Source organism: Rhineura floridana, chromosome 1, assembly GCF_030035675.1.
Source record: "Rhineura floridana isolate rRhiFlo1 chromosome 1, rRhiFlo1.hap2, whole genome shotgun sequence".
In the NCBI taxonomy this organism is placed as follows: domain Eukaryota; kingdom Metazoa; phylum Chordata; class Lepidosauria; order Squamata; family Rhineuridae; genus Rhineura; species Rhineura floridana.
This window is the reverse complement of record NC_084480.1, coordinates 247,688,269-247,712,550: the sequence shown is the minus strand read 5'-3', so window position 1 is coordinate 247,712,550 and position 24,282 is coordinate 247,688,269. Positions and strand designations below refer to the sequence as shown.

The following is a 24,282-nucleotide window of genomic DNA, read 5'->3' as shown; positions in this document are numbered from 1 at the left end:
GATGGGGTGGTGATGTACAGGCTTGCTGAAATTGGGTTTTGCTGTGTATGGCAGTGATTTCCAAATGGCAAGGGGAATAGTTTTGCTAGTGTGTTGTGTTTTGGGACTCTAAACTTCCAACAGTTCATGCTGGAGATCCAATTTAGTGATGGTACAACCCACACACAGAAATAGGTTTCTGTGAGCATATTGCCTGCCTGTACTATATATGCAACAAAATAGTGGCGTGTGTGTGTAATTCTTTGAATAAGGAAAAATGGAAATGGACTGCCTTCAAGGCGATCCAGACTTATAGCTACCCTATGAATAGGGTTTTCACGGTAAGCGGTTTTCAGAGGGGTTTGCCATTGCCTCCCTCTGAAGGTAGCCCTCCCCAGCTGGCTAGGGCATGCTCAGCTTGCCACAGCTGCACAAGCCAGCCCCTTCCCTGTCCGCAACTGCCAGCTGGGGGGGCAACTGGGTTCCTTGGGACTATGCAGCTTGCCCACGGCTGCACAGGTGGCAGGGCACGTAACCCCTGAGCCACTCATTGTGGGGGTGATCTTTAGCTGGCTCTTTACACCCAGGAGACACAGCGGGGATTTGAACTCACAGACCCTGGACTCCCAGCCAGGCTTTCCTCCCCACTGTGCTATACCAGCTGTTTATAGCCATCCAGATTTCCCTCTATATCCAGAGAGCAAGAACTGTAACTTTGTGGTACTCTTCCACCCCTTCCCTTGTTGGAAAGAATTGGCTCAATGCAGATATCCTCTCTTGCTGATCATATGTTTAACAGGAGAAAGAGTTTCTGATGCCACAGATCTTTGGAATGATACCGAGATATTTAATGTCTAGCTCTGTAGTTGTCAATCAAAGGCAAATTCCTTTGGTAGGACACCACCTGATATGGAGCCACAGGTTATATTTGAAGGTATGTAGAGGAAATGTGGTAAGGCAAGGTTTGCAAACCCCATCCCCCATGCTGATTGTTATTAATTATTAAACTTATTAGTTGCTTGTTACCTAAAAGGTTTCTATGTGACATATTTAAAAGCATAAAACATACATTATAACATAAAAAAATCATAGAACATTAACATTTTTATACAACATGGATGCCATTAAATACAAACACACCTGCCAGTCTTAGATTGGACTTATACCAAATGTGATGCTATAAAAACTCAAGCTGGTGATGGATATACATCAGTTTATCCTAGTGGTGGGGGTTGAGAGAAACAGAGAGAGGTTATAATTGGTAGTTTTTCTATTTTGTTTGCTGTGCATGAAATTAGTTTGCAACCATGAAATCAAATATTTGGCAGACAATTAGCATTGCAGAACTTGGCTTTTTAAAAAATCTAGTTTATTTATGTATTTCATTTATACACTGCCTTTCTTTTCATGGTAGAAACCCAAGGCAGCTTACATATGGTTCCCAGGCATTCTCCCAAGCAGGCACAGACCAAACCTGACCCTGCTTAGCTTCAGCAGGGTGCTGGCCTCATGTGCCTTCAGACCATAGCCTGGGACCTAGTTCTTAGCCTTCATGGTTGCTGGGTGGTGGGAATGGAAACATGTAGGCTGTTTTCTGGACATCCAAAGTGAGATGGTGGATGATCAGGGCTCCAAGGAAACACAATTTTTGTTTACGTCTGTTTGGTTTGATTCCATTGTATTATTGTATTTATATATTTTCTGATTGTTTTATTGTTATGTACACCGCCCAGGGAGCCCTTGGGCTTAGGGCGGTATATAAATTAAATTAAATAAATAAATAAAATAAAAGTATGCAGAGTCCTTAATTTGTATGAAAGGTTTGGAATTTCTTGATACAGATTGCATTCATCCAATAGTTATGGTAGCCAACGATTCATGAAAGCCTAGCTGTAATACTAATACGTTGTTTTTAATGTAGATGATGGCTCTTCCTACCATCTCTAAAACCATTCAGCAGCTTCCAAGTATCTGTGTCTTTATCTTATAATGGAAGGGTCTTTGCAGGAAAAAGACTGTAGTGGAAATATATGCATTAAGAGAGGCAAAGGCTGCCACAACTCATTACACAGAGGCTGTGACTGAACCCAGGTCTCACAGGTCTTCCCCCTTAAGAGTTGACCTAAAAACTACCGTAGCATTTTGCTAGAGCATACATTCTGAAGTTGCAGCAGAAGGGATTAAGTTGCCTGACTTCCATCCCAGTAGGTTTGTATCTGTGTATGCGTAAATGGAAGCAACTCTTCCCTCTTCCCAAATAGTGACTCCATTATGTAATTTGAAAAATAATTCTAATGTTAATAGCTAGCTCTATTTTTGTAAGATGCACTGTCATAAGCAGTTTTTCAGGTTTTGTATCCTAAGCTCTCTGTTTGTGTGTGCATGTCTCTTATATTATTGGATTCTTGTTAAGGACCAGCGTTCATGAATAATAAGCGCTGGGCATTGTTGTATCTCTTTCTCCCCTCTAGCATGCTACTTAAAGCAAAGTCAGACTCTGCCCTTATTTTAAAACAAACAGGTCTATAAACTTTATGTGCAGCATTTAAATAGCCATGTTAAAATTCAAACCCAGTCCCTACATTTCCCTGAGTGCTGTCAGTTCTATGAGATGAAACTGGGAGCTTGAGCTGAACATCTAATAGTATGCATTGTGCACATGCTGCCTTCCAACAAGTGTTTAATGATGTCAGGGTCAGTTTGCAACAGTTAAGACAATTATTTCTTTTCCTTGGCTGCTTATAACCTAGTGGTATTTTTAACTGCTAGACTAAGATAGATAGAGAAGTTGAGAATGTACTTACATGTAAGTGTGGAATCCAGGTAGTGTATTAAAGGGACTTAAAGGGGCTTTCTTCTTTGTTCAGCATGTGTTGCTCTGAGGTAAAGACCCACATTAAACAATATGGAAATTAGCAGGAACATGCTTGTATACCATTTCTGTATGAGGACTGCTGCTTATATGAGAGTGGTGCTCATTTTTAAACTATGTCTATACTGCATGTACATACCAGGGAGACTGTAAATAGTAGTTTCCTACGGTGTGAGTATGTAGTCAGTATTTGGCTAGATATACTCATAGTTCTTTATTTTCTTTTCATAGATAATGAAACACTCTGGGTTGTGCATACATTGCCTTACTTAGCATCTTTGGTAACAAAATTGCTTTCCCCTGTGCTATGGCAGCCAGAGTTACCATAACCACTTTCCAAAGGAATGAATAAGGGAAGTTTTCCATATGCATTTAACATGTTAAAGCTGCTTGTTTATACATAACTTGATATATTTTTAGTACCTGATGAATTTGCCTCCTTTGCATGTTTTTCCTGAGTTTGCAGCTGAGAAGTACTATAGAGTTCTTACCTTTCCAGTGCCATGTTTTCAAGCCTCTTTAGGCATGTATAATCTTCTGAAGGTACATAAGAAACCTCCTTAAATTGTTGCCTTCTCAAACTCTCACTTTTGCCCCAGTCACATACAAAGCTGTAGTTTCTCCATGAGATTTGTGTTGAGTTACAGTAAGTTAGAACCTCTTACTGGGCACATCGTTACTATCCTGGGATTAGAACTAGATTATCTATTTGATCCTCACTACACCTGTTTCGAAGTATAATAATGGAAAAGGGGCCTCTTGGGCTAGTTATCCTCTGCAGGTTAATGCTACTTTGGTTAATTAGCAGGCATAATTATTTCAGAACTTCTGATTTTAAGGCATATCTATTTGTAGTTGGCAATAAAATAAAACAATCTGATCATTTGGCTGGTTAGTGAATTGAGACAGTTTCATTCCCATGACAATTGGATAGCGTTAGCATTTATTTATTTTTTAAAGTTAAAACAAAATCTCTTGAATTCACTCACCAGATCATTTTTGTCTTTTTTTATTAGATATTGGTGAATGCTAGAAGAGATTTATTCTTTTAAATTATTCAAGTGATGAAAAGCCCCCAATAGTTGTATTAGACTTCACAAAATTAGCTGTGACAAATGTGTTGCTTTTGCAGGGGGAGTAACTGTTTGGGAAGAAAAATCATTGAGAAAAGAGAGATTGAATGCTTCCTCTGCTTACTGAGCAGTAAAATCTAGTGTAATGTTCATGAGCTGCAGGCTCGAGTCAAAAGTACATTTTCTGCTTGTTCAGTAACCTCAACAACAAATCCAATCTGAGTCCTCTTTTTTTCTTTTCTTTTTAAAAAGCATCTGTTAAAGCCCTGGAGTCATAGTCTTGATTTTTTCCCTTCAGATCTGAACTGTAAACTAGAAGACAAGGCAGAAGATGGAGAGTTGATAGATTGTAAGAAAAGGCCGGAAGAAGGGGAGGAGTTAGAGGAAGAAGCTGTGCACAGCTGTGACAGCTGCCTCCAGGTGTTCGAGTCACTGAGTGATATCACAGAGCACAAGATTAATCAATGTCAACTGACAGGTAAACAATACTTATCACTTTGTGTCTCCTTTCACTGTTCTGTTTTTGATTTCAGGTCCCATGTTTAGAGCGCTTTCTTATCCCATCCCCCCCCCTTCACTGTTAATGCTGCTCATATTTCTGAAATGATTCTGGAACAGAGTTCTCCAGTGAACAGGTTCCATTCAGGTTCTAAGGAAAGTATGGATCAGTCAATTAAACACCATTTTAGATTCCCTTATACCTGCCTTTTTTAGTTGCCTCTCTGAGCTTCTGTCCTACAACTTGATGTCAAGAAAAAATGACATGGGTCCTACTTGGTCCAACTCTTTTTTTAAAAATGGTGAGTAGAATTTGTGGGGGATACCATGGAATATAACAACAGGAATTGTAGTATGTTGGCCCAATAGCCCCACAAGAGAACTACTGTCCAGCTGTGACACTGTGGACAAAGATGATAATTCAAGTTTACTTTTGGGCCTGTGGGCTGGAGTGAGCGTGTCCTAAAGAAAGATGCATTTTCTTAATACGTTTCTTAGCAATGATTGGGGCTGACAGAACTGAATATAAATCTAATTCAATTGACTAAACATAATATGCCCTTGGATATTGGGTGATGAAAGGACACACCTTGGATCACCCCTTGTGGTAAACTACTGGAGGCATTTTGGTTGAGAGACTTTGCACTTAATAATCTTTCTTGAACAATCTTTTGGCCTCAATAGCATGAGGAATTATGTAGAAGCAAAGCAAAGCAGCCCAAATTGTTGCAAAGCAATCCAGGAACTCCATCCCAAAGGAATGCAGTGTGGGCATTTCCAGAAAAAAATCCAAGTATTTCAGGTATTTCAAGATCCAAATAATTTTTAAGCCATGGAAAAACATCTGGTCCAGCGCTGGCAACAGTTCCTGCTTAACCTACCGTAATAGGAATATATCTAAAAATAAAGTGTTTTACCCCATTCTCTATTCTGATTTCTTCATTCATTTGTGAATCTGTCTAAGCTGCTGATTCAGATCATGGGCGTCATGTTTACCATGATGGTCAGCAGTTAGCTATCATAATGGAGCAGAATTTATGTGACAGGTGCTTTTGAAATTAAGGAATGCAGACCACGTTTTGCAATATTATGTGTGCATTCTCTGGTGCCTCTAGTTCTATAGCCAAAGCAGTCACACAAGATAGCATGCTTGTGCACATAAAGTGGGCCATAACTCAGGCAGAATATCTCTGTTGGTATTCTTCTTGTATGTTTAGCATACAAAAGGTTCCAGGTAAACACCTATCATAGTTTAAAAAATGAACAATGAAGCAATTGTGTGAATAGTTATGCTGGTAAGATATCCTTATATGTTCATACGTATAATCTGGAACAGACATATTGAAGAAAAAATGTGTTGAAATACTTCTCTGCCACATAGAGTCATCAGCCAGTAACAGCATATTTTGTCTGTGTTGCCTTTCCCTATTGCTTTTCGTTTGTTCTTCTAACCAAGTGTGGGTAAATCAGCTCTTCTGTTTCAGTCCAGCACTTTCATGTACTTGACATGCTTTCCTTTAGGCAATTCTTATTTATGTCTGGCAAGATGTTGGATGTCTATGAATGGATTTTCTCTCGTTCTTGCATTGTTTGTTCTCACTGTTGTCCAATTAGCCATTTGTAGCCATGATGGGTAAACGTTCTCCTTTTCTCTTGTATTAAAACAAAGAAAAAGAAAAAAAATTACTGCCTCCATATTTACTTGACGGACCCTTTGTAATCCTCTGATGTATCTCACCTGAAGCTGGGAGTTGAGTTGAGTGACTGCAAGCAGCATGAACTGAATATCTTGCGACTAGGGAGCTGAAGTGAAAGGAGAAATTCCTGGAGCACTGCTCCTGATCCACTTCACCCCAGGTCATGCTGGAGGGCAGAACTTGCCATGCTAAATGAGGGTTAAAGTGGCTCTGCCACTTGAGTTAAATTTAAAAGAAATGTTTTTCAAAAAAGGCACTGAATCCCCTAAAAAGCCTGGTATCTCAATGTTGCTAGAGAAATTAGTGACTGGTGGGAATCAGAATGATTCAAAATAATGTGGAGGATTTGAAAATTTAAGAACCTCTTCTGTATGGAAGACCTAGGCTGAAAAAATCTGGAAGTAAACTAAGTAGAGTGTACTGTGTTTGAAACAAGGATTATACAAATACGATAGCATTTTCTGAAAAGTGTGTTTTTCATTCTGTGCCCGCTTTTACCTGATTACAATTTTTATAATAGTAGCTTATTTCTATTGTAGAATAATTATGAATACTATTTCCAAAAATGTTATCTATAAGATCAGTCAAAATATTTTATGTGGTAATCCCCAGATTTCAGAAGATGATCTATGTTAGAAAATATGTACAGCAAATAGTTTGGTATTGGATGTGATATGAAACAGTGCTCTTATACCTTTTTTTAGTTCTTTCATTTTTCAAATAAACAATACACTGTGATGGGGTTTGGATGACATGGCTAAAATTTTGACTTGGCTCAGCATGGGAGTAAAAAAAGACCAGGGAGGAGGCTTATAGTGTTGTGAGAACCAGATCAATGGATGAAAGTAAAGAATGAACAAACCATACTTCAGCTACACATGCCAAGATTGGGTCCTTGAGCCTGCAGTTTTATATGCAGTTCCTGGGAGGAAGACCCCATGAATGTAATGAGGCTTAATTTCAAATAAACATGCATAGAAGTATGCTGTAAATTAAGCTGTTAAATCTGTTTTCAATCCTGCCATCCTTAGTTTTGAGTTCTTGAAAGTTGCAGCACCATGCTTTGTGTAAGTTAAGTGCTATAATGTCAAGAAAATATGACCCAGTAACCTAAATATAAATTGATGAAGTACTACGTACAGATTGTTGCTGCTTTTAGCAGGTATTGATTTTTTTGATGCTTGGAGAGATAGTAAACTTTTCTGGAAAAGCTTCTTTTATTTAAAACCTTTAGTATAGATTTAGGATCCTGTTCTGCAGATACAGTTAAATTCTAGTTCAGATCATGTTCTGATGTTATTTTCTTCCTGGGATTGTACTTCCATGACCCTGCAAAATCAAATCATCCTTTAAAGAGGGAGAGGAGAACATCCCATGTTTAGATAAACATGGGAACTCCTGGTTTCTTCTCTGTTTCCTTATGGTGAGGGGAGAGGAAACCAATGAGACCATGGCCTACTTCTAATCTTTCTCAAGGTGTGGAATAGGTGGTCTAAGTAGATCCTAACCTAATAGCTTTATTCTAGTTCAGAATGCGAAAGCTTATTTGACTGACTTCTGTGTAATTTCCTTTAGCTGTGTTTTGTGTGCACTTGGGCTTTGGATGTGTAAGAGTGCTTTTTCTTGACCTACTCTTACTCTTACTATATTGTAAATGACTTTGTAAACTTGGGAATTTGACAAGTCCTTTATAATGTGGCACTGAGGTAGAGAAGGGGCAAGAACAGGGCCTGTATTATAAAAAGTGTGGTGGTGGTTGACCCACATGCTATCTCTTTTTTCAGTAGTGGGGTATAATCTTACTCTGCTGTTTTTCCTGAATAAGCCGAGCTTGAATCCTGGCAAGATGGAGGCACTGTGGGTGAGTGGTTCCCATGTCCAAGAAATTGTTCAGTTGCCTGCCCTGGATGGGGTTGCACTCCCCCCGAAGGAGCGAGTACGGAGTCTGGAGGTGCTTCTAGATCCAGCTTTGTCACTGGAAGCTCAAGTAGCCTTGGTGTTAAGAAGCGCCTTTTACCAGCTGCTATGACATCTATGACCATTTCTGGACTGGGAGAGCTTGGCCACAGTAGTTTAGGCATTGGTAACTTCAAGACTGAATACTACAGTGCAAAGCTTTCCTTGTGCTTGATCCAGAAACTGCAGTTGGTGCAGAATGCTGCAGCACATCTACTGAAAGGAGTGAGACCTTGTCAGCATATAACACCTCTTCTTGGAGATCTGCACTGACTGCCGATGTGCTACAGGGCCAAGTTCAAGATGTTGTTGTTAGTATATCAAATTTATTGTGCGGTCATAGACCCGTTATACATATAAAAGATTAAAACAAGCAAGATAAAATAAAATAAAAGATAAAAAGATGTACAACAGATACAACTATCAACACAAGATATTAGAAATGTATTTGCTACGTGAGGATTGGGCCATGTGGAGGAATTTGGCAACCCCGAGCGATATTGATTTATCTGTGCCGCATAAAAGGAACTGCAATTTGTCCAGTGTTGTACCTCCAGGCGAATTTACAGTCAGAGGGTATAGGAACTTGGTACGGGCAGTGGAATAAAGAGGGCAGGTAAAGAGCACGTGGGACAGGGATTCAATTACATTAAGTCGGCAAGGGCAGAGACGCTTGGCTTGAGGGATACCCCGAAAGCTACCTTCAAGGAGGGCTGATAAGCAATTAAACCTAGCCCTAGAAAAGACTGATCTGTAACGTGGGAGATCTAGAAATTCAAGGTACGGGGCGGGAAGAGGGGAGGAAAAACTCAGTCCAAAGTGAAGGGGGGAGCAGGTTGTGGAGGCATTGGCTATGTCGTACTGGAGATCTATATCCTTTAGTCGCTTATTGATGGTCATTTTGGCTGTTTCTAAGTCAAATGTAGCTAAAGACTCCATAGGTAGGCCAAGGGAAGAGAATGTATGTTGCACCACTTTGGCCCAAGAACTGTTAAAGCAATCAGACTGCATAGCAGTAGAGTATCCCAACGCAGGATCAGCGGTAACCGTCTTGGACCAGAAGCACAAAGTTCGGGACCAAGAAAGGCATTCTAAAGAAGAAAACCCAGCCTCTAATCTTAAAACTGCGTTAGGGACACAAAGGGGCACGCCAAAGATGGAGCGGAGGAAGTTGGAGAGAATGGCCTCTATTTTGGAGCAGAAAATCACAATCCATATTGGACTTCCATAAAGGAGCTGGGGGACGATCTTAGCGGCGAAAACTCTAATAGCAGCAGGTATAAATTGCCCACCTTTAGAGAAGAAGTAACGGAGTAGTACTTTAGCCAAAATCTTAGTATATAAAGCACTTAACAGCTTGGGACTGGTTTACTTGCAGAATCACCTTACTCCATATATTTCCACTTGACTGCTTTGGTCTGTGGAACTGGCACTATTGCAGGTGCCACATAATATTCATTCCACACTTGTAAAAAATTGATGTTTTAGTGTGGCAGCATCCACACTTTGGAATGCTTTGCCTATTGACATCAAGCAGGTGCCTTCACTGTACTCTTTTCAGTGTCTGCTTAAAGCATTTTTGTTTAGACAAGCCTATCCAGACATGCAGAAAGGTCACTTGTGTTTTAATCTTTTTAGTTGATTGTGGATTTTAATTATCATTTGAATGTTTTTAATACCTGTTTATAGTTGCCTTTTATTGATAATTTTACTGTTTTATTTTTGTAAACTGCTTAGAGATTTTATTAGAATCAAACAGTGTATAAACTTTGTTAAATAAATAAAATAAGTGAACATAATGGAATATGGAAGGAAATTCTGTCAAATATCCTAATCATGTTCCTGTCATGGTTTCAGATCAGTTTCAGGGCAGAGGGAGGATTTCAGGTTTGCAGACTAAGACCAGAGTGCAGCAGACTTCTTTCAGGCAGGTGTGAGGAACGTTTTACCCTCTAGATGCTGCTGAACCACAACTACCATCATCCCTGGCAATTTGCCTGCTTGCTGGGGCTGATAGGAGTTGTAGTTCAGGAACATCTGGAGGGCCAAAGGTTCCCCACACCTGATTTAAAGTTACATCCTATGCAGACTTAGCTGGGAGTAGATAACATTGAAATCAGGGAGAGGTAAACTTGGCAGTAACGACTGATGAAGGCTTGTGCACCGTAACAGGAACTGAGAAAACGGCTCTAATAGAGCCCTGTAATAGTCTTCATAAAAATGTAGGAAGGAAGCCAGGCTGTACATCATATAGTCTTTGGTGTCTGGATCCTAATGCCCGGAGTATAGGAAACAAACAGGACAAACTTGAATTCTTAATAGAGGACTTGATAGGTATAACTGAAACTTGGTGGGATGACTCCCATGACTGGAATACAGCAATTGAAGGATATAACTTGTTCAAAAAGAACAGAAGGAATAGAGAGGCATAGCTGTGCTATATGTTAAAAAATATATATCCCTGCACAGACATACAGGAGGATGAGCTTGGTAGCCCCATCAAGAGCATCTGGATTAAAATCAATGCGGCAAGGAATAAAAGGACCGTGATAGTTGGAGTCTACTATTGACCACCCATTCAAGGAGAAGATGAGGATGAAATTTTTGAAAAGCAAATTGCCAATGTTTCAAGGAGTCATGATGTAATAGTAATAGGGGACTTCAGTTACTCCAGTATCTGCTAGGAGATAAATTCTGCCAAACCCGGTCCCTCCAAGAAATTCCTGATTTGTGTTGGAGATAACTTTCTCCTACAGAAAGTGGAGGAAGCAACTAGAAGATCAGCTATCCTTGGACTTGGTTCTAACCAATAGAGATGACTTAATGAATGAAGTGACAGTTATGTACATATTACATATTGTATACATATTACAACTCGGAGGGGGGAAGTGACCATGCTATGCTTGAGTTCTTGATTTTAAAGGAAGCCAAAAGTGAGAGTAGCCATATGCGTACTGTGGACTTCAGGAAAGCCAATTTGAATAAACAGAACAACGGTAAGTAAGGTTCTATGGCAAGTGACCCTAATGAGAAAAGGAGTCCAAGATGGGTGGGAATTTCTAAAAAAGGAAATTCTAAAGGCACAATGGCAAACAATTCCATCAAGGAAAAAAATGTAGAAGGCAGCAGAAGGAGCCAATGTGGCTTCACAAAACGTTTAGAGATGACCTGTAAACAAAAAAGGGGCACATCCAGGAAGTGGAAGGAAGGCCAGGCCACTAAGGAAGAGTAGAGACAGGTATCACGGAATTGCAGGGATGGCATCAGGAAGGCTAAAGCTGAGAATGAGCTGAGGTTAGCAACAGATGCCAAAAGCAACAAATTTTTTTTCATGAGATACATCCATAGTAAAAGATAGAAAAGAAATGGTGGTACAGCTACTTGAGGATGGCAAAATGATAACAGATGTTAGCTGCAGTTCCAAATCATAAAAATTCTAAACACTTCAAACTAAGATGCTGACACATATATCCATGTAGACATACTTTGGAAGAGTGAATTATCATGTGGCACAAGCATGAATTAAATGGATTTGAAGATCTCTTCACACAGATTTTAGGAATAAAGCCCAGTTACATTATAGAGAATAGTATGGAGTAGATCAGGTCAAACCTCTTTTCCCTGCTTTTCAAATAGAAATAATCAAAATGATTTTCCTTTCAATTACCTGTTTTTGTTTTAGCTTAATACCATTTTCATATATTTGTCAACTTAGCCCCAGCACAATTATCTTCGGAAATCAAAGGCAGATATTCTAGGACCTCTAGCCTTATACACACTTGTCATATGTATACAACACGAGAGCCACATTCACACCATACATTTATTCCAGTATTATTCCACTTTAAACAGTCATGGCTTCCCCCAAAGAACCCTGGGAAGTGTAGTTTGTGAAGGGTGCTGAGAGTTGTTAGGAGGCCTCTATTCCCCTCAGAGAGCTACAATTCCTTGAGCGATTTAACGATCAATCCCTCTTCCCAGAGAACTCTTGGAACTGCAGGCCTGCAAAGGGAATTTGGGTCTCCTAACAACTCTCAGCACCCTTCACAAACTACACTTCCTAGCATCCATTGGGGAAAGCCATGACTGTTCAAAGTGGAGTAATAGTGGAATAAATGTACAGTGTGAATGCAGCCTCTATGAACATGGGGGTAGCTATCCTCATCTGCATACATTCAATAGCACAGTGCCCATGTCTGTGGAAACGGAATGTTCATAATGCTTTATCTGTAGGAGCAGGAATCCTCCAGGATCCCATATTTTGTTTACTGTCCTTACTCTGTCCTGCTGTTCTGAATGTATACAAGTAGGGTGGAATTCCACTCCACTCCTGTCCATGCTTTGGTGTTCACACTTTTGTGACACTTCGTATTGTAAACTTTTTGTATTGTCATTACTTCTTGTACTGGCTTTCCTGTTCTCTTATCCTTGCTACTTCAGGCTCACATTTCCCACAGTATTCTTGATATATACAAAAAATTTACTCTTCACACTTTATACCAACCTATGTATAATATACATCTGGGTGTGATAATTTTAAAAAAGGTGGTTTTAATTCAGTGATTCAAATCAGCAAGAAAAAAGGCCAATTTAAAACTACTAATATAAATCAAGTTTCCCAATAATGTTAATATATTTCCTAAGCAATAGTGCAAGTCTCAAATCTATACAGTAGGGCCCTGCTTGTCGACGCCCTGCTTTTTAGCGTTCCACTAATAAGGCAGCGCCAGTGGGGCGATCAGCTGTAGTGCGGGAGCTTCCTGCGGTCTAGCTGGAGTGTGTGAGCTCCCCGTGCTACAGCTGATTGCGGGAGCTCCCCGTGCTACAGCTGATTGCGTGGCGCGCTATAGCTGGTCGCTGTCAGCTGGAGCGCGGTGGCTGGAGCTCCCTGCACTACAGTTGATTGCGCGATCAGCTGTAGGGCGGGAAGCTTGTGCTCTCTGGCTGATTGCTGCCAGCTGGAGCACGGGGAGTTCCCGTGCTACAGCTGAGTAGGGCCTTGCTTTTTGGCGGGGGCCTGGAATGGAACCTGCTGTATGAGTGGGGCCCTACTGTACATCAAATAAAGTGTAAACATATTTGATATGATAAAATTCATTATTCATTTGCATAGAAAGGTCTCCTTTAATTCAGTGTGTCTAGTAGAAAGCATTAATTTAGTTTAGAGATTAACTTTGCTGCTAATAATCTTTTACATTCTGATTATTTAACACTAAGCAAGTTATTCTTTTAGAAAAGTACATAATTTTTTAAAAAAAATTTATCCACTTTATCTTTGTTGATATATTACTCAGTCTAATGCTCAGTCTCCACACCTGAGCACTGGGACTTGCACATGACCACTCAGCATAGATTGATTCATACTTGATTGAAAAGTTTATCTCACAATAGTGTTGACTTCACAGGACAGTTCTCTCTAATTGATTGTCTTCCTTTTGTTGTCTTTATAAAGCAGTTTGAGAAAATAAACATTACATAGGGCTCTAAGATGCTGCATGTGATAAAATGTAACATACAGTTCTCTGCCATGGTAATCCAAACTGTATGCCAACAGAAGCTGAATATGGCAACAGGCATAAATTATGTAACACTGGCTAGGCAAGAGCTGTGTAGGGTAGTGAAGCCCTCTGCTCTTGTCCCCTCAGAATTTATTTTAGTCATCCCTCTGTCTTGTGAGATTTCATTGGGCATTGTCCACAGTCTTAAAAGTGAATGTTCACAGCAATAAGCATTGGAAAACATCCTTTTTTAGAAAAATAAAAGTGCAGGGTTGCATTCAGTTGAGCCATTGCAGGAGTGGAATGTCTTCTACTCATATAATAGAACTTCCTCTTCCTCTCCCTCTCTCTACAGCCTGCATGCACCCTTCACTCCCCCAGATCTGCTCCCGGAGCAGATTTGGAAGGGGGCAGGGCACATGGGGATGGGGATGAGAGGGAGAAGAAGTTGAGCAGTCATCATTCTACTTGTGAAATGACTTCATTGGATTCGACTCACTGTCTCAGCACCCTCAGTCAAATGTTTTTCCTCTGTTTTCACAAAACCGCAAAATTATTTTCTGGATTTTTACCCTGCCTTCTCACCAAGATGTCAGAGCAGCTAACAACAAAAGCATACTCAATCAAAAAGATAAGAAGAAATAATATTTATTAGAAGCAATAATAACGTTACACACTTAGCTGTGCCCTTTGGTATCTCTGGTCTTCAGATTAGGAAAAAAGGGTCATGTGGCACCTTGAAAACTCACATAAGTATAGCCTGTGCATAAGCTGTTGCAGTGTGGAGTTCACTTAGTCAAATGCATGAAGTGATGCATGCATACAAAAGGTAGCAGCAGGGCTGTTACAAATATATACAAAATAAAGTTCCTACCTATGTTGCATTTTCATTGTTTTTTGTATATATCAAGAATACTGTGGGAAATGTGAGCCCACTACATACAAGATTTTTCTTGGTAACCGTGTGTGTATGCCAGTGTTGTCAGTAACCCTTCATATATCTGATCAGTATAGGAACCTGCCTTAGATGAAGCCATGTCTAGTTCAGTATTGTTCCTCTGACTGGAAGTAGCTTTCCACATCAATTGCTTCCTCCTTTTAGCTGGAGGTACCAGCGGTTGAACCTGTACCAGGTGTTGAACCTGAAGTAAATTGAGCCCTTTAACTTCCACCATTTTCTGGTACTTCTATTCATGAATAGTTATATTTATGGAAGGATAATAATTGCTGTGGCAAGACTTGATGGTGCTGGATTTGGGTTCAAATATTAGCTCAGTTTTTGGTAAGCGATGTTCCTAACAACCCATCTTTATTGAAAGTTTGTTATAAGCTGCTTTGGGAACAGCTCGCTGTAGAAAGGTGCCATATAAATAAGCTAAAATCATTCAGTCAGATCTATAAAAGGGAAAAATAGTGACTTATTTTATGGGGTTATAGGGTAGACAAATAAGAGAAGATAAATGATAGAACTGTAAAACTGATGGTTGTTATGCCATTTATGGAACTGGTTGAACAACATAGGTGTTAAAGTTATATGGTGGTTTTTCAATCCAGCTCAGTGTTAGTTTAACAAGGTTTGTGACTTCAGATTAGTTTTCTGGGGACAGAAATTGTGTGGAAGAGAAAAAAATAGCTTTGTTTTTACTGTACATTGTGCCTCTGTGGGCAAATCTATTACAAAATGCAGTTAACAGAAATACATCATAGGGATAGTCAGAGCAGTTATTTAATATGGTTAAGCTGGCGTCTGAAGGAAGGAATATATTTACTGATTATCTTTCTGTTAATCAATAGTAAGTTTAGGTCATCATGTGCAGTATTCCAAGATGTGTGCTGTTTCACACTGTATACACAGGCAACCATGGGTGTGCACAGGGACCTGCAGCTAACTGTGGCTCTCTGAGAAGTATTCATACGATACACACTTTTGTGGAATGCATGTTTGCCACAATTGCATTTTAACACTTTTAGGTGTACACTAAAACATGTTAGGGGTACATTTAGAAAATGTAATATGCATATGTAAATGTAAAATGTAATACATAACTTCTATTGACTATATGAATTTGGGGAAAGGGTAGACTGCAACTTTTCTCTGAGCCTGTGGTGCTGCCCTATGATTTTCAAAGAAGCATCAGGGCGGTTGGGAACAAAATATGTGCTATTTTGCGGGGGATGATCCTGAAAGTGAGGGAAGAAAAGAACAGTTCCCTTAATCATGGCATCATTAACATTTAACAATGCATTGGTAGAGGCTTGGAAAAATCCCAGGGCTCCTGTTCTAGGGTTGTTGCCAAGTTCAGAAACTATGGCAAACACACAAGTTTGCACATAATAAGGGTGCAATCTTGAGGTCAATGTGCACACACCATTTGTGCACTCACTGGAGTAAACTTGGTAGAATTTCCTTTCAGCTGTTCCTGCTTAATAAACTCCCTTGGGTTTAAAAAAGCAGGGCTTTTTTTAACATAATAATTGCTTAAACAGAATTGGCGTCAGTGTGCATGCATTGTCTTTCTCAGTCTCTCCACCAGCACCATCCTTAAACTAAACCCTAAACTTGCTGTTTAGAAAGATTCCCACATACAATGTCTGTGGATGTCTGGGTGATGCGTGCATAGGTGTCTGGATTATGGTTAATGTCTTTCACAGACATGGCTTCATATACCTATTACCTTGCATTAGCTAGTAGTATTTTTCTGTAGATGTAACTTGCCATATGGTTAAGGATAGGTAACTAATAAATAATAATAATAAAAACAAAGAGGTAAAGTTTTAGTTAACTTTGGTAGATGTATGGTTAGTTTACAGTTCAGATAGTGCCTTCATTTGTTAGCATCACTGAAGAGGCTACAGAGATTTTTTGACAAATCTGTCACCCGATTCCAAAATGGCTGATGACAGAAGAAAACTTTGTTAAAGAAGTAGAACTTCATGTTCTTAATTCTTTCTTTGGACTGAAAGGTCACCATCCTTAGTAAGGGATATCACCTGGGAATCGTGTAAATGTAACAGAGATCTCTGACCTGTTAATAAGCACCAGGAGAAAGAGGTAGGGATCATTCCACAATGTGCCCTGGGGGTATTTCTTCTTTTAAACTTCAAGCAGTGTAGCTGGAACCGCTCAACTTTTTATTTCTTTCAGTTTTACCTTCAGGGGAAAATTGATCGATTTGGAGATGATTATTCCATAATCTCTGAATCTTTCTCCACATTGCACTGGGAACTCCTTGAAGTTTAAAGGCATGTGCTTCCTCTGCATGTTGTGCAGTGAGCCCAAATAATGTATGGGGACAGGAATCTTCTTTAACAGACTCATAATAGACATGTTTGGAACTCTAATGCCCATGTTTTATACTAAGGTTATATCTTTGCTTATGTTGCATGCTTCCCCTTTCCAGCAATTTCTGGCATGATGTTGGTATGACAGAGCAAGATGGAAGAAACAAAAGCTTGTATGGTATTGTGAACCGAGATCTGAAAGTGTGAATTACAGATTTTTAGCAAATGTTCTGAGCTTAGCAAATGTGGAACAACAAAAAAACCTTCTCTCATGCTTATTTTTGTTCTTGATATTTGCTCCACAGCATTAAATATTTCAACAAGAGATGATGCAAATGACTTAAAAGATTATGACACCCTAAAGCTCATTGCTAATATTTCACCACTGGAAATCTGTATCAGTGTGCAAAATAAATCATGTGGAGCTTGCTAAAATAAGCAAGTAGAGTGAAAGTTTTTCTTGACTTTTTATCCACGTTTGATTCAGTTGTTGATCATGTACTTAAAATATTAAAGATATATGGAAAACCCATCTTTTCTAATTCCTTTAAGTTGGAAATATATAGCACCTGTGTATAAAATAATATAGCAGACTGACAAGGTGTCAACTTCAAAAAAATGGTGGTTCACGCATTTTTTTTGGTGAATAATGTCTTTGAGTAATGTCTGCTTTCACTGATTTTCTAACTGAATGGAAATGGTGTGTCTCATTTATTTTTACTGCTTCATTTCAGCGGGAAGTCCAGTTTAATGACTGGAGGAGGGCTGGGTGACTCCTGTGGAGAAGGCACAGGAAGGGTCAAGTTTTTCAAACACAATGCAAGCCCCTTTACCAGATGTAGAAGTTAACAAAAGTAAAAGTGGGAACAGCAGATTCTGATTATTTACTTTCTTTTGATGAAATCAAAGTTCAGTGTATGTGTATGAAATGCACTTTAATAAGTTACTGCAAAACTACTGCTTAATACACATTCTCTGAAAACTGAAAAAGTACCTCACCATTGCCACAAATCTTAAAATATCTGAATTTGTCAAAGTGTTCAGAGTCTCACATTAAATCCACCCTTTGTCCTGAAAAATTCCAGACTGTCAAAACATTTAGTCTTTGAATTTTGATTTTAAAATGTATTGCAGACAAAACAGCGTTGGTCTCTGACCTTCATCCTTGTGTTGATTAAGCTCTTTGCCTGTTATCATCCTGTCCAACATACTCAGTAAAATAGTGGGGTCTGAATTCCTTTCTTAACAGAAAAAAACTTATGTGAAGTGAATGGAACGTTCTTAGAAACAGTTTTAAAAAAATCTAAATAGTATACGTCAAACTAGAGCTCGAGTCATTTGTAAAAGATAGTCATTTTCATTCTTTTGACCCCTACGTTTGCATAATATGTAATTATGCTTTATGAATAAGTATTAAAAGCAACTTGTTCCAGTTGTATATATTGGTTTTTTACATAAGGCATTTGCATGTGTATTCACATGGAAGTGATTCACAGCTCAATCCCATGCATGTTTTATTCAGAAGTGAACACCACTCAGATAAGTGTGCATAGGATTGCATCTTTAATCCCAGCAATTGCCCCTTCTCTCAGAAAGATAGGGTGGAAACAATTCTCAGTTAAGCTGCGGGCCCAGTACGAATGGCAGACTTGATACAAATGCTAGTTGCCTGGCCTTCTGTCTTTTACTGGCTGACAGACAAGTACCTTCTTCCTGCTGCTCTTCATGGGAACACATGAAGTTGTCTTATACTGAGTCAGACCATTAGTACATCTAGCTCTGTGTTGTCTACAGTGATTGATAGTGGCTCTCCAAGATTTCAGACATGGGTTTTTCCATCCCTGGTAATGACAGGGATTGATGCTTGGAACTTTTGTGTGCAAAGCATGTACACTGTGACTCAGTTACAGCCTACCCTTGAGCAAATAGGCTCTTGCATTCCTAGTTTCCAAACTGAGTTCTGTATCAAGCACCTGACTATCTGGAGAGCACACCTTCATGTAGAGAATCAGATGTAGGTTCCTCTGGTTCCTTTCATGTTCCTACAGAATTGTGTGTATTTATGGAATAACTCACATAATAATGTACAGTAATACCTCGCATTAACGTACTCAGTGGGACCAGAGCGAGTACATAAACTGAAAATGTCCTTAAAGTGAAGCACTACCTTTTACAGTAAAACTTTTTTTACCTCTCCTTCATGCGAAGCCTCAAAGCCCCGCTCTAAAGCTTCTGCTGCCGCGCTGCCGCACCTCCCAGCTGATAGCGATCGCGCCTCCCAGCTGATTTGTGGTGGCGCAATCGTGTCTATTTCCACCCCCACGCGCTAAAGCCTCTGTTGCTGCGCTACGTTTCTGGAGAAATACAGTCATATGGAGCATGTACGTTATAGCGAGGCGACGTTAAGTGAAGCGACGTTAAGCGGGGTATGCCTGTATAAGGTTATTCTGGTTGTCTTGAGTGGACATCCTGTTTTGTTTGTGCTTCTCTCTGCAGAACAGAGTACACAGCATTTCCATGTGTGCAAGGCATATACATAATGTACACACAAATTTCAAAATGCTGTATTCATGAGTTGTGAGTAAAAAGCGTGTTCAAATGTAAGTCATTGTAGTTTCTGTGTGTTCAAAGTTTTGCTTTGGCAGCTTATCCTAGCTCCCCAAGGCAATATAGTCTGGGATTTGGTAGTATTGCTATAGCAAATGAGGGGAAAAGGGAATTCTATATCATGATATGCTTATTTCAAATATATGTCCTGATTCAGTCATCTCTTTGAGCTTGGGAGATCTTGGGCACATGGACTTCCTTGCTTGCAAATGACATCCCACTTAATCTAATGGAACTGTATCTATGGACACTCTTAGGTTTATAGAAGTTCCATGTGTATATTTGAGGAGACATGGGGCTGTGGTTCAAAGTTATGCATATAGCATTAGAGAAATGTTTTAGTATTACCCAAGATTCATTCAGATTTTGTGTCCATTTAGGAAAAAAATTCTTTCACAGATCCCTGTACACAAATCTCTTCCTAGATACTCCACATTTTCATTGCCTTTGATTCATTCTTTTGGATTCTAATCACTATATTTCTGTTTCTCTTTTTCGTTTCTAATTCTTTTAGTAAAAAGGAGTCCAACCCTTTTCTGTCCCGTAATGTTTCTTCTGTCTGGGAGGTTTCCTCATCTTTTCTGTTGCTGAACTTTTGATTGTGAGATTGTCAGAACAGAAATATGTCTTTTTGCTTATGTTACTTTGTACATGGATGACACAATAAATAAATCATGTTGTATCCTGTGTCACTGAATTAATGGGTTGCTTCACTCTATTCCCAACCTTCTCCCCACCCATCCATTTTCTCCTTTGTTTTGTTCTTTAGTTCCTTATTTTTTCAGTGTTGCCCTAAAGCTCTAAGGGACCAATACGTTCCAGACTCAAACCAAAATGTGGACTCCTGGGGTCAGTTTTGTGACATGTGAAAGTCGTCACTTGTCAAAGAGACAACTCAGCATTTAGATCTGGATAATCCTTCTTGACTCCTTCAAAGCAAATGCTCACATCCAATTGTGTTTATCTTGGGGAAACTGCATTTATAAGTTGCAAAATGATACTGTTCCAAGAATCTTAGGGGTGGGGGAAAATCTCTTTTTCAGGCCAGTGCTACCTGCGAAAGTCCTGTATTAATTTCAGCATGCCACTTTACTTTCTCACCACCTTCAGAGCGGCTTTGGACATCGCAAGCCTGTGCTCCTGTCTGGATGCCGAGTCAGCCATGCATATGGTTGATGGCATTTGTTTATATTGTCTGAAAGGGAAGTTGCACAGAAGGCCTGTAAATGCTCATGCAGGCTATGTTGGCTCTCTGATTTGAGTTTTTACAAATAAACATCATTATGTTGGATGTGATACTTAACTTGCCCATTGGTAGAAGTACTTGCTTTTCATGTCTGCAGCTGCTTTGTCAATGAATTTATAATACTGTGAATAGTTTTGATTGTGCAAATGTGTAGAGTTGAACAAATTATCTGTCACGTATGCAACCATTGTCATTGTTCCCACAGTATCAGTTCCACCTGGGCAGCATTTGTGTGCACACGTATCCAGTGGACTCAGTAGGCATCTGTTCCTAGCTAGCTGCACGTATGTGTGCACATACATGTAGGCAGCATCAGAGAGCATGGGAAGTCTTTTGTATGCCTCTAATATCCACTCAGTTCTTGCCTTGATACAGCTCAGAAACTAGAGTCTGTTGGAAATCCTCCATGTATGGGTGTTGTCCCCCATTTGTTTTGAAATCATGATAAACCTTTCAAGACTATTTTTAGCCATAAATAGTGGAATATGAGCTTCCCTTCCATTTTTCCTCATTTTCTCTGTTATTTCTAGCACATTGTGATATGTGAGCATATCGTGTCAGCTATAGGACAGACACTTTAGACAATATTAGCATTCTCTCAAACAGCATACATTTTGGTAGAATCTGTAATTCATATTTTTGACCAATGTACACTTGAATTTCTACCAGTTTTCTTTGATAATAATTAGTTTTCTTTCTGTCTTAATAAATCTTACCTTTTTGCTGCCCTCTTTAGCCAAACTGAAGAACAAAATAAGTGCACAGCAGAAACACTGACCTCCGAAAGATTTTGTATAAGTGGAATATATGTTGTTCTACTATGCTTTTCCTATTGGCTATATGTGTAGTATATGATGGATGTGGATAATCTTGTAGATAACCAATATTTAGGTTAGCAAGCCATAGTCCAGAGCCCTTTATTTGTATGATCCGCATATTCATCTGAGGTTTTGGATCCAGTACCTCTTCCCCCTCCCTCCAAACTGAAACTAAAATCACCTTCACCCTAAAAATGCTTGTTCAGGGGAAGGGGGTACTGCCAATTAAGAAAGAATACAATCTTTCTGCTCTCCCTCTGGTACATGGGACTCTGCTTTAACTAATACATTCTTCTGCAGCTAATTCTGATTTTGTAATTATGTAGCATAGGTTTCAGCTTTTGAAACTGATTAGGCTCACCACTCTGTCACCTTATTCATTCATCACTTCATTTAATTACTCAGACAACAATCTTTACACTGGCTTCTCATCCGCATCCAGCATAAACTCCTTGTCCTTATCTTTAAAGCCTTGCTCCGCCCTTTCTTTTTGCCGTTGTATAATCCTGCTTCTCCAACTCCTACTGTGCTCAAGTGCTCTAGAATCTTTTGCCCTCTTTTTAAAAATAATTTAATTTTTAATTAAGGTTTATATCACAAACCCAACCACAATAGCAAAAAAAGGCAAACTAAGGAAGAATAGAAGTGCCACTGCTTGTCTCTCTTGCTGTTAATCCATCTTCACCCCCTTCTAAGAAGTCCATCCTCTTTTTGGCTTCTATCCTCTTCCCCAGCTGAAATGAAGCCTAAGTATGTGTAACTGTATTTGCTCATGTTCAAGCCTTGGTGGTTGCTTTTTTTGCCTTGCCTTTCCTCACTCTACTTTTGGCTTCTTCTTGTTGAGATCGATATATCATTTCAACATTTTTAGAACATAAAATTAAGTAATCTACAGGTATCATAAGATACTACAAATAAAAATCGGAAAATAGCAAGTATGTTATTAAAACCCCATGTCACAGTAAGCAACTGAACAGGATAACCTGTTCAGTAAAACCATCAGAAAAGTTCCAAATAAATAAATGGGTTTCTAATATATGTTTAAAATATCCAACTGATGGAGCTTTCTGAAATTCTTTGGGAAGGATATTGCAAGGGCTGTTGCTACAGTTGAAAAGGCCTCTTTCTGTGAGGTCTTCTGGTTGTAGTATAGCCAGCAGGGTGTTTTCTGAGGAACACAATGGTCGACATAGCCTACAGTAGTGGAGGCAATCTGCTGGGTGTCATATAGATAAATCTGAATTAGTTTTTGGCTTCTAGACTGTGCTATGTAGTCAAAATGAGACAATGCTTCCTGTCCTCTCTGGCATAGCAAAAGGAAAAAATGGCACCCAAGTCATGGTAGGGAGTGTAGTGCTCACTGTTACAAGATCATCAGAGCATCATTGCCAGTTAGGTAGGTTTAGGTATGCAGACATTTCCCCCCTATCTGCACTGTCCCTTCTATTTGTTTTTGAGAAGAGAGTCAGGGTCAGTTCTGTAGAAAGGATAGAGTTGGTTAAGACCATGAATAGCTAAACATTGGGGCCCTCCTTGCAGTGTATGAACAGTTCAATAAATCCAGGAACATTTTGGTTTGGCTTTAAATGTAAAGTCTTGAAGCAGGGATGCGTGGCCTCCCCCTTCTTCTGTTACTCTATTGATGTGTACTGAAAAGAAAAAAAAGACAATTTCTAGTAGGTGCTCAAGATAAAAAAGATTTCATTTGTGCCATGTTCTTTTAAGGGAGCGCGTTTCTTAGTGAAATCCTTCGACACCAAAATATAACATGTCTGTGTAAAATGATGTGGGGAATAGAATCTAAGTCTTAGATACTAAGTGTTTTCTAGAAGTGTTCTAGTATAACAAGAAACAAAAAGGCTTTGTATCTAAAATTGAATTATTATTTTCCATTGCTGTATAGAAATAATTTGCAAATTGGTATGCATTAAAATATATCCAACTTCTAGTTTACTGATCATAATGAACTACTTACGGAAACACTGTACAGCTCACAAATGTCTCTCCAATTTGAGTAATTTTGTAGGCATAATAAAATACATCTTGTGGAAGAAATGGAAGTATGGTAAGAGCTGGATTGTATGCAAGAAGCAATAAAAGCATTAGTTGCTGATAATAAATTGCTGAATTGTTACTCTTTTCAGTTCAGAAGATGCAGAAATCAAACATAAAAACCATATAAGTTTGTACTGAGAGCTAACAAAAAATCCACTATTTCCAAACACTTCTGTTTTGGAAACAAACGAAAAATAGGGTGTGGAGCAAACTCAATAACTAGAATGGTGGCACTGCTTTGGTAACAAAAACTTGTTTCTAGCCCTTTTCAGGCATAACTTACTGGGGCAGGGGGAGGAGATATGAGCATGCTAGCTAGTACCCCCCCCACACACACTATTGCTGTTCTAGTAGTCTTCCACAAGGGTGACTGTCGGCAGCAGGGAACATTTTGTATCTGTTAGGGCTCCCACACACATTTTAGAACTTGGATTATGCAGGGTTCTAAAATGCCTGGGAAGTCTCCAGGGATACGAAAGGCTTTCTGCAGCAGATTGTTGCCTTCTATGAGTTGGAAAGGGACAGAAGAGGAGATGGAGAGGATTGAGTTAGCATGCTTGTCCCTGCTCTTCTCCACAATGTTCAAATGGTTTCAAATTCTTCCAGACCTTCCTCATCAGTATGTCCACAATCTATTTTTCATTTTTCCCCTCCCACAGGTAAACTTGGATTTGTGGTCTGGTCCATGATGATTATACCTT

The 24,282-nt window shown here is 39.3% G+C and overlaps 1 protein-coding gene across 15 annotated transcripts in view; it reads left to right on the top strand.

Moving 5' to 3' along the window:
* ZNF521 (zinc finger protein 521) overlaps positions 1 to 24,282 on the top strand; it is a 422,310-nt gene that overhangs the window by 34,596 nt on the left and 363,432 nt on the right. For all 15 annotated transcript variants that reach the window (XR_009759190.1, XM_061597293.1, XM_061597339.1 and 12 more), the window contains one exon: positions 4,223 to 4,402. Coding sequence is in view for 9 of the 15 variants with exons in the window: in XM_061597293.1 (XP_061453277.1) it covers positions 4,223 to 4,402 (180 nt within the window). In the remaining 6 variants the exon portion in view is untranslated. The remainder of the gene's footprint in view (positions 1 to 4,222; positions 4,403 to 24,282) is intronic.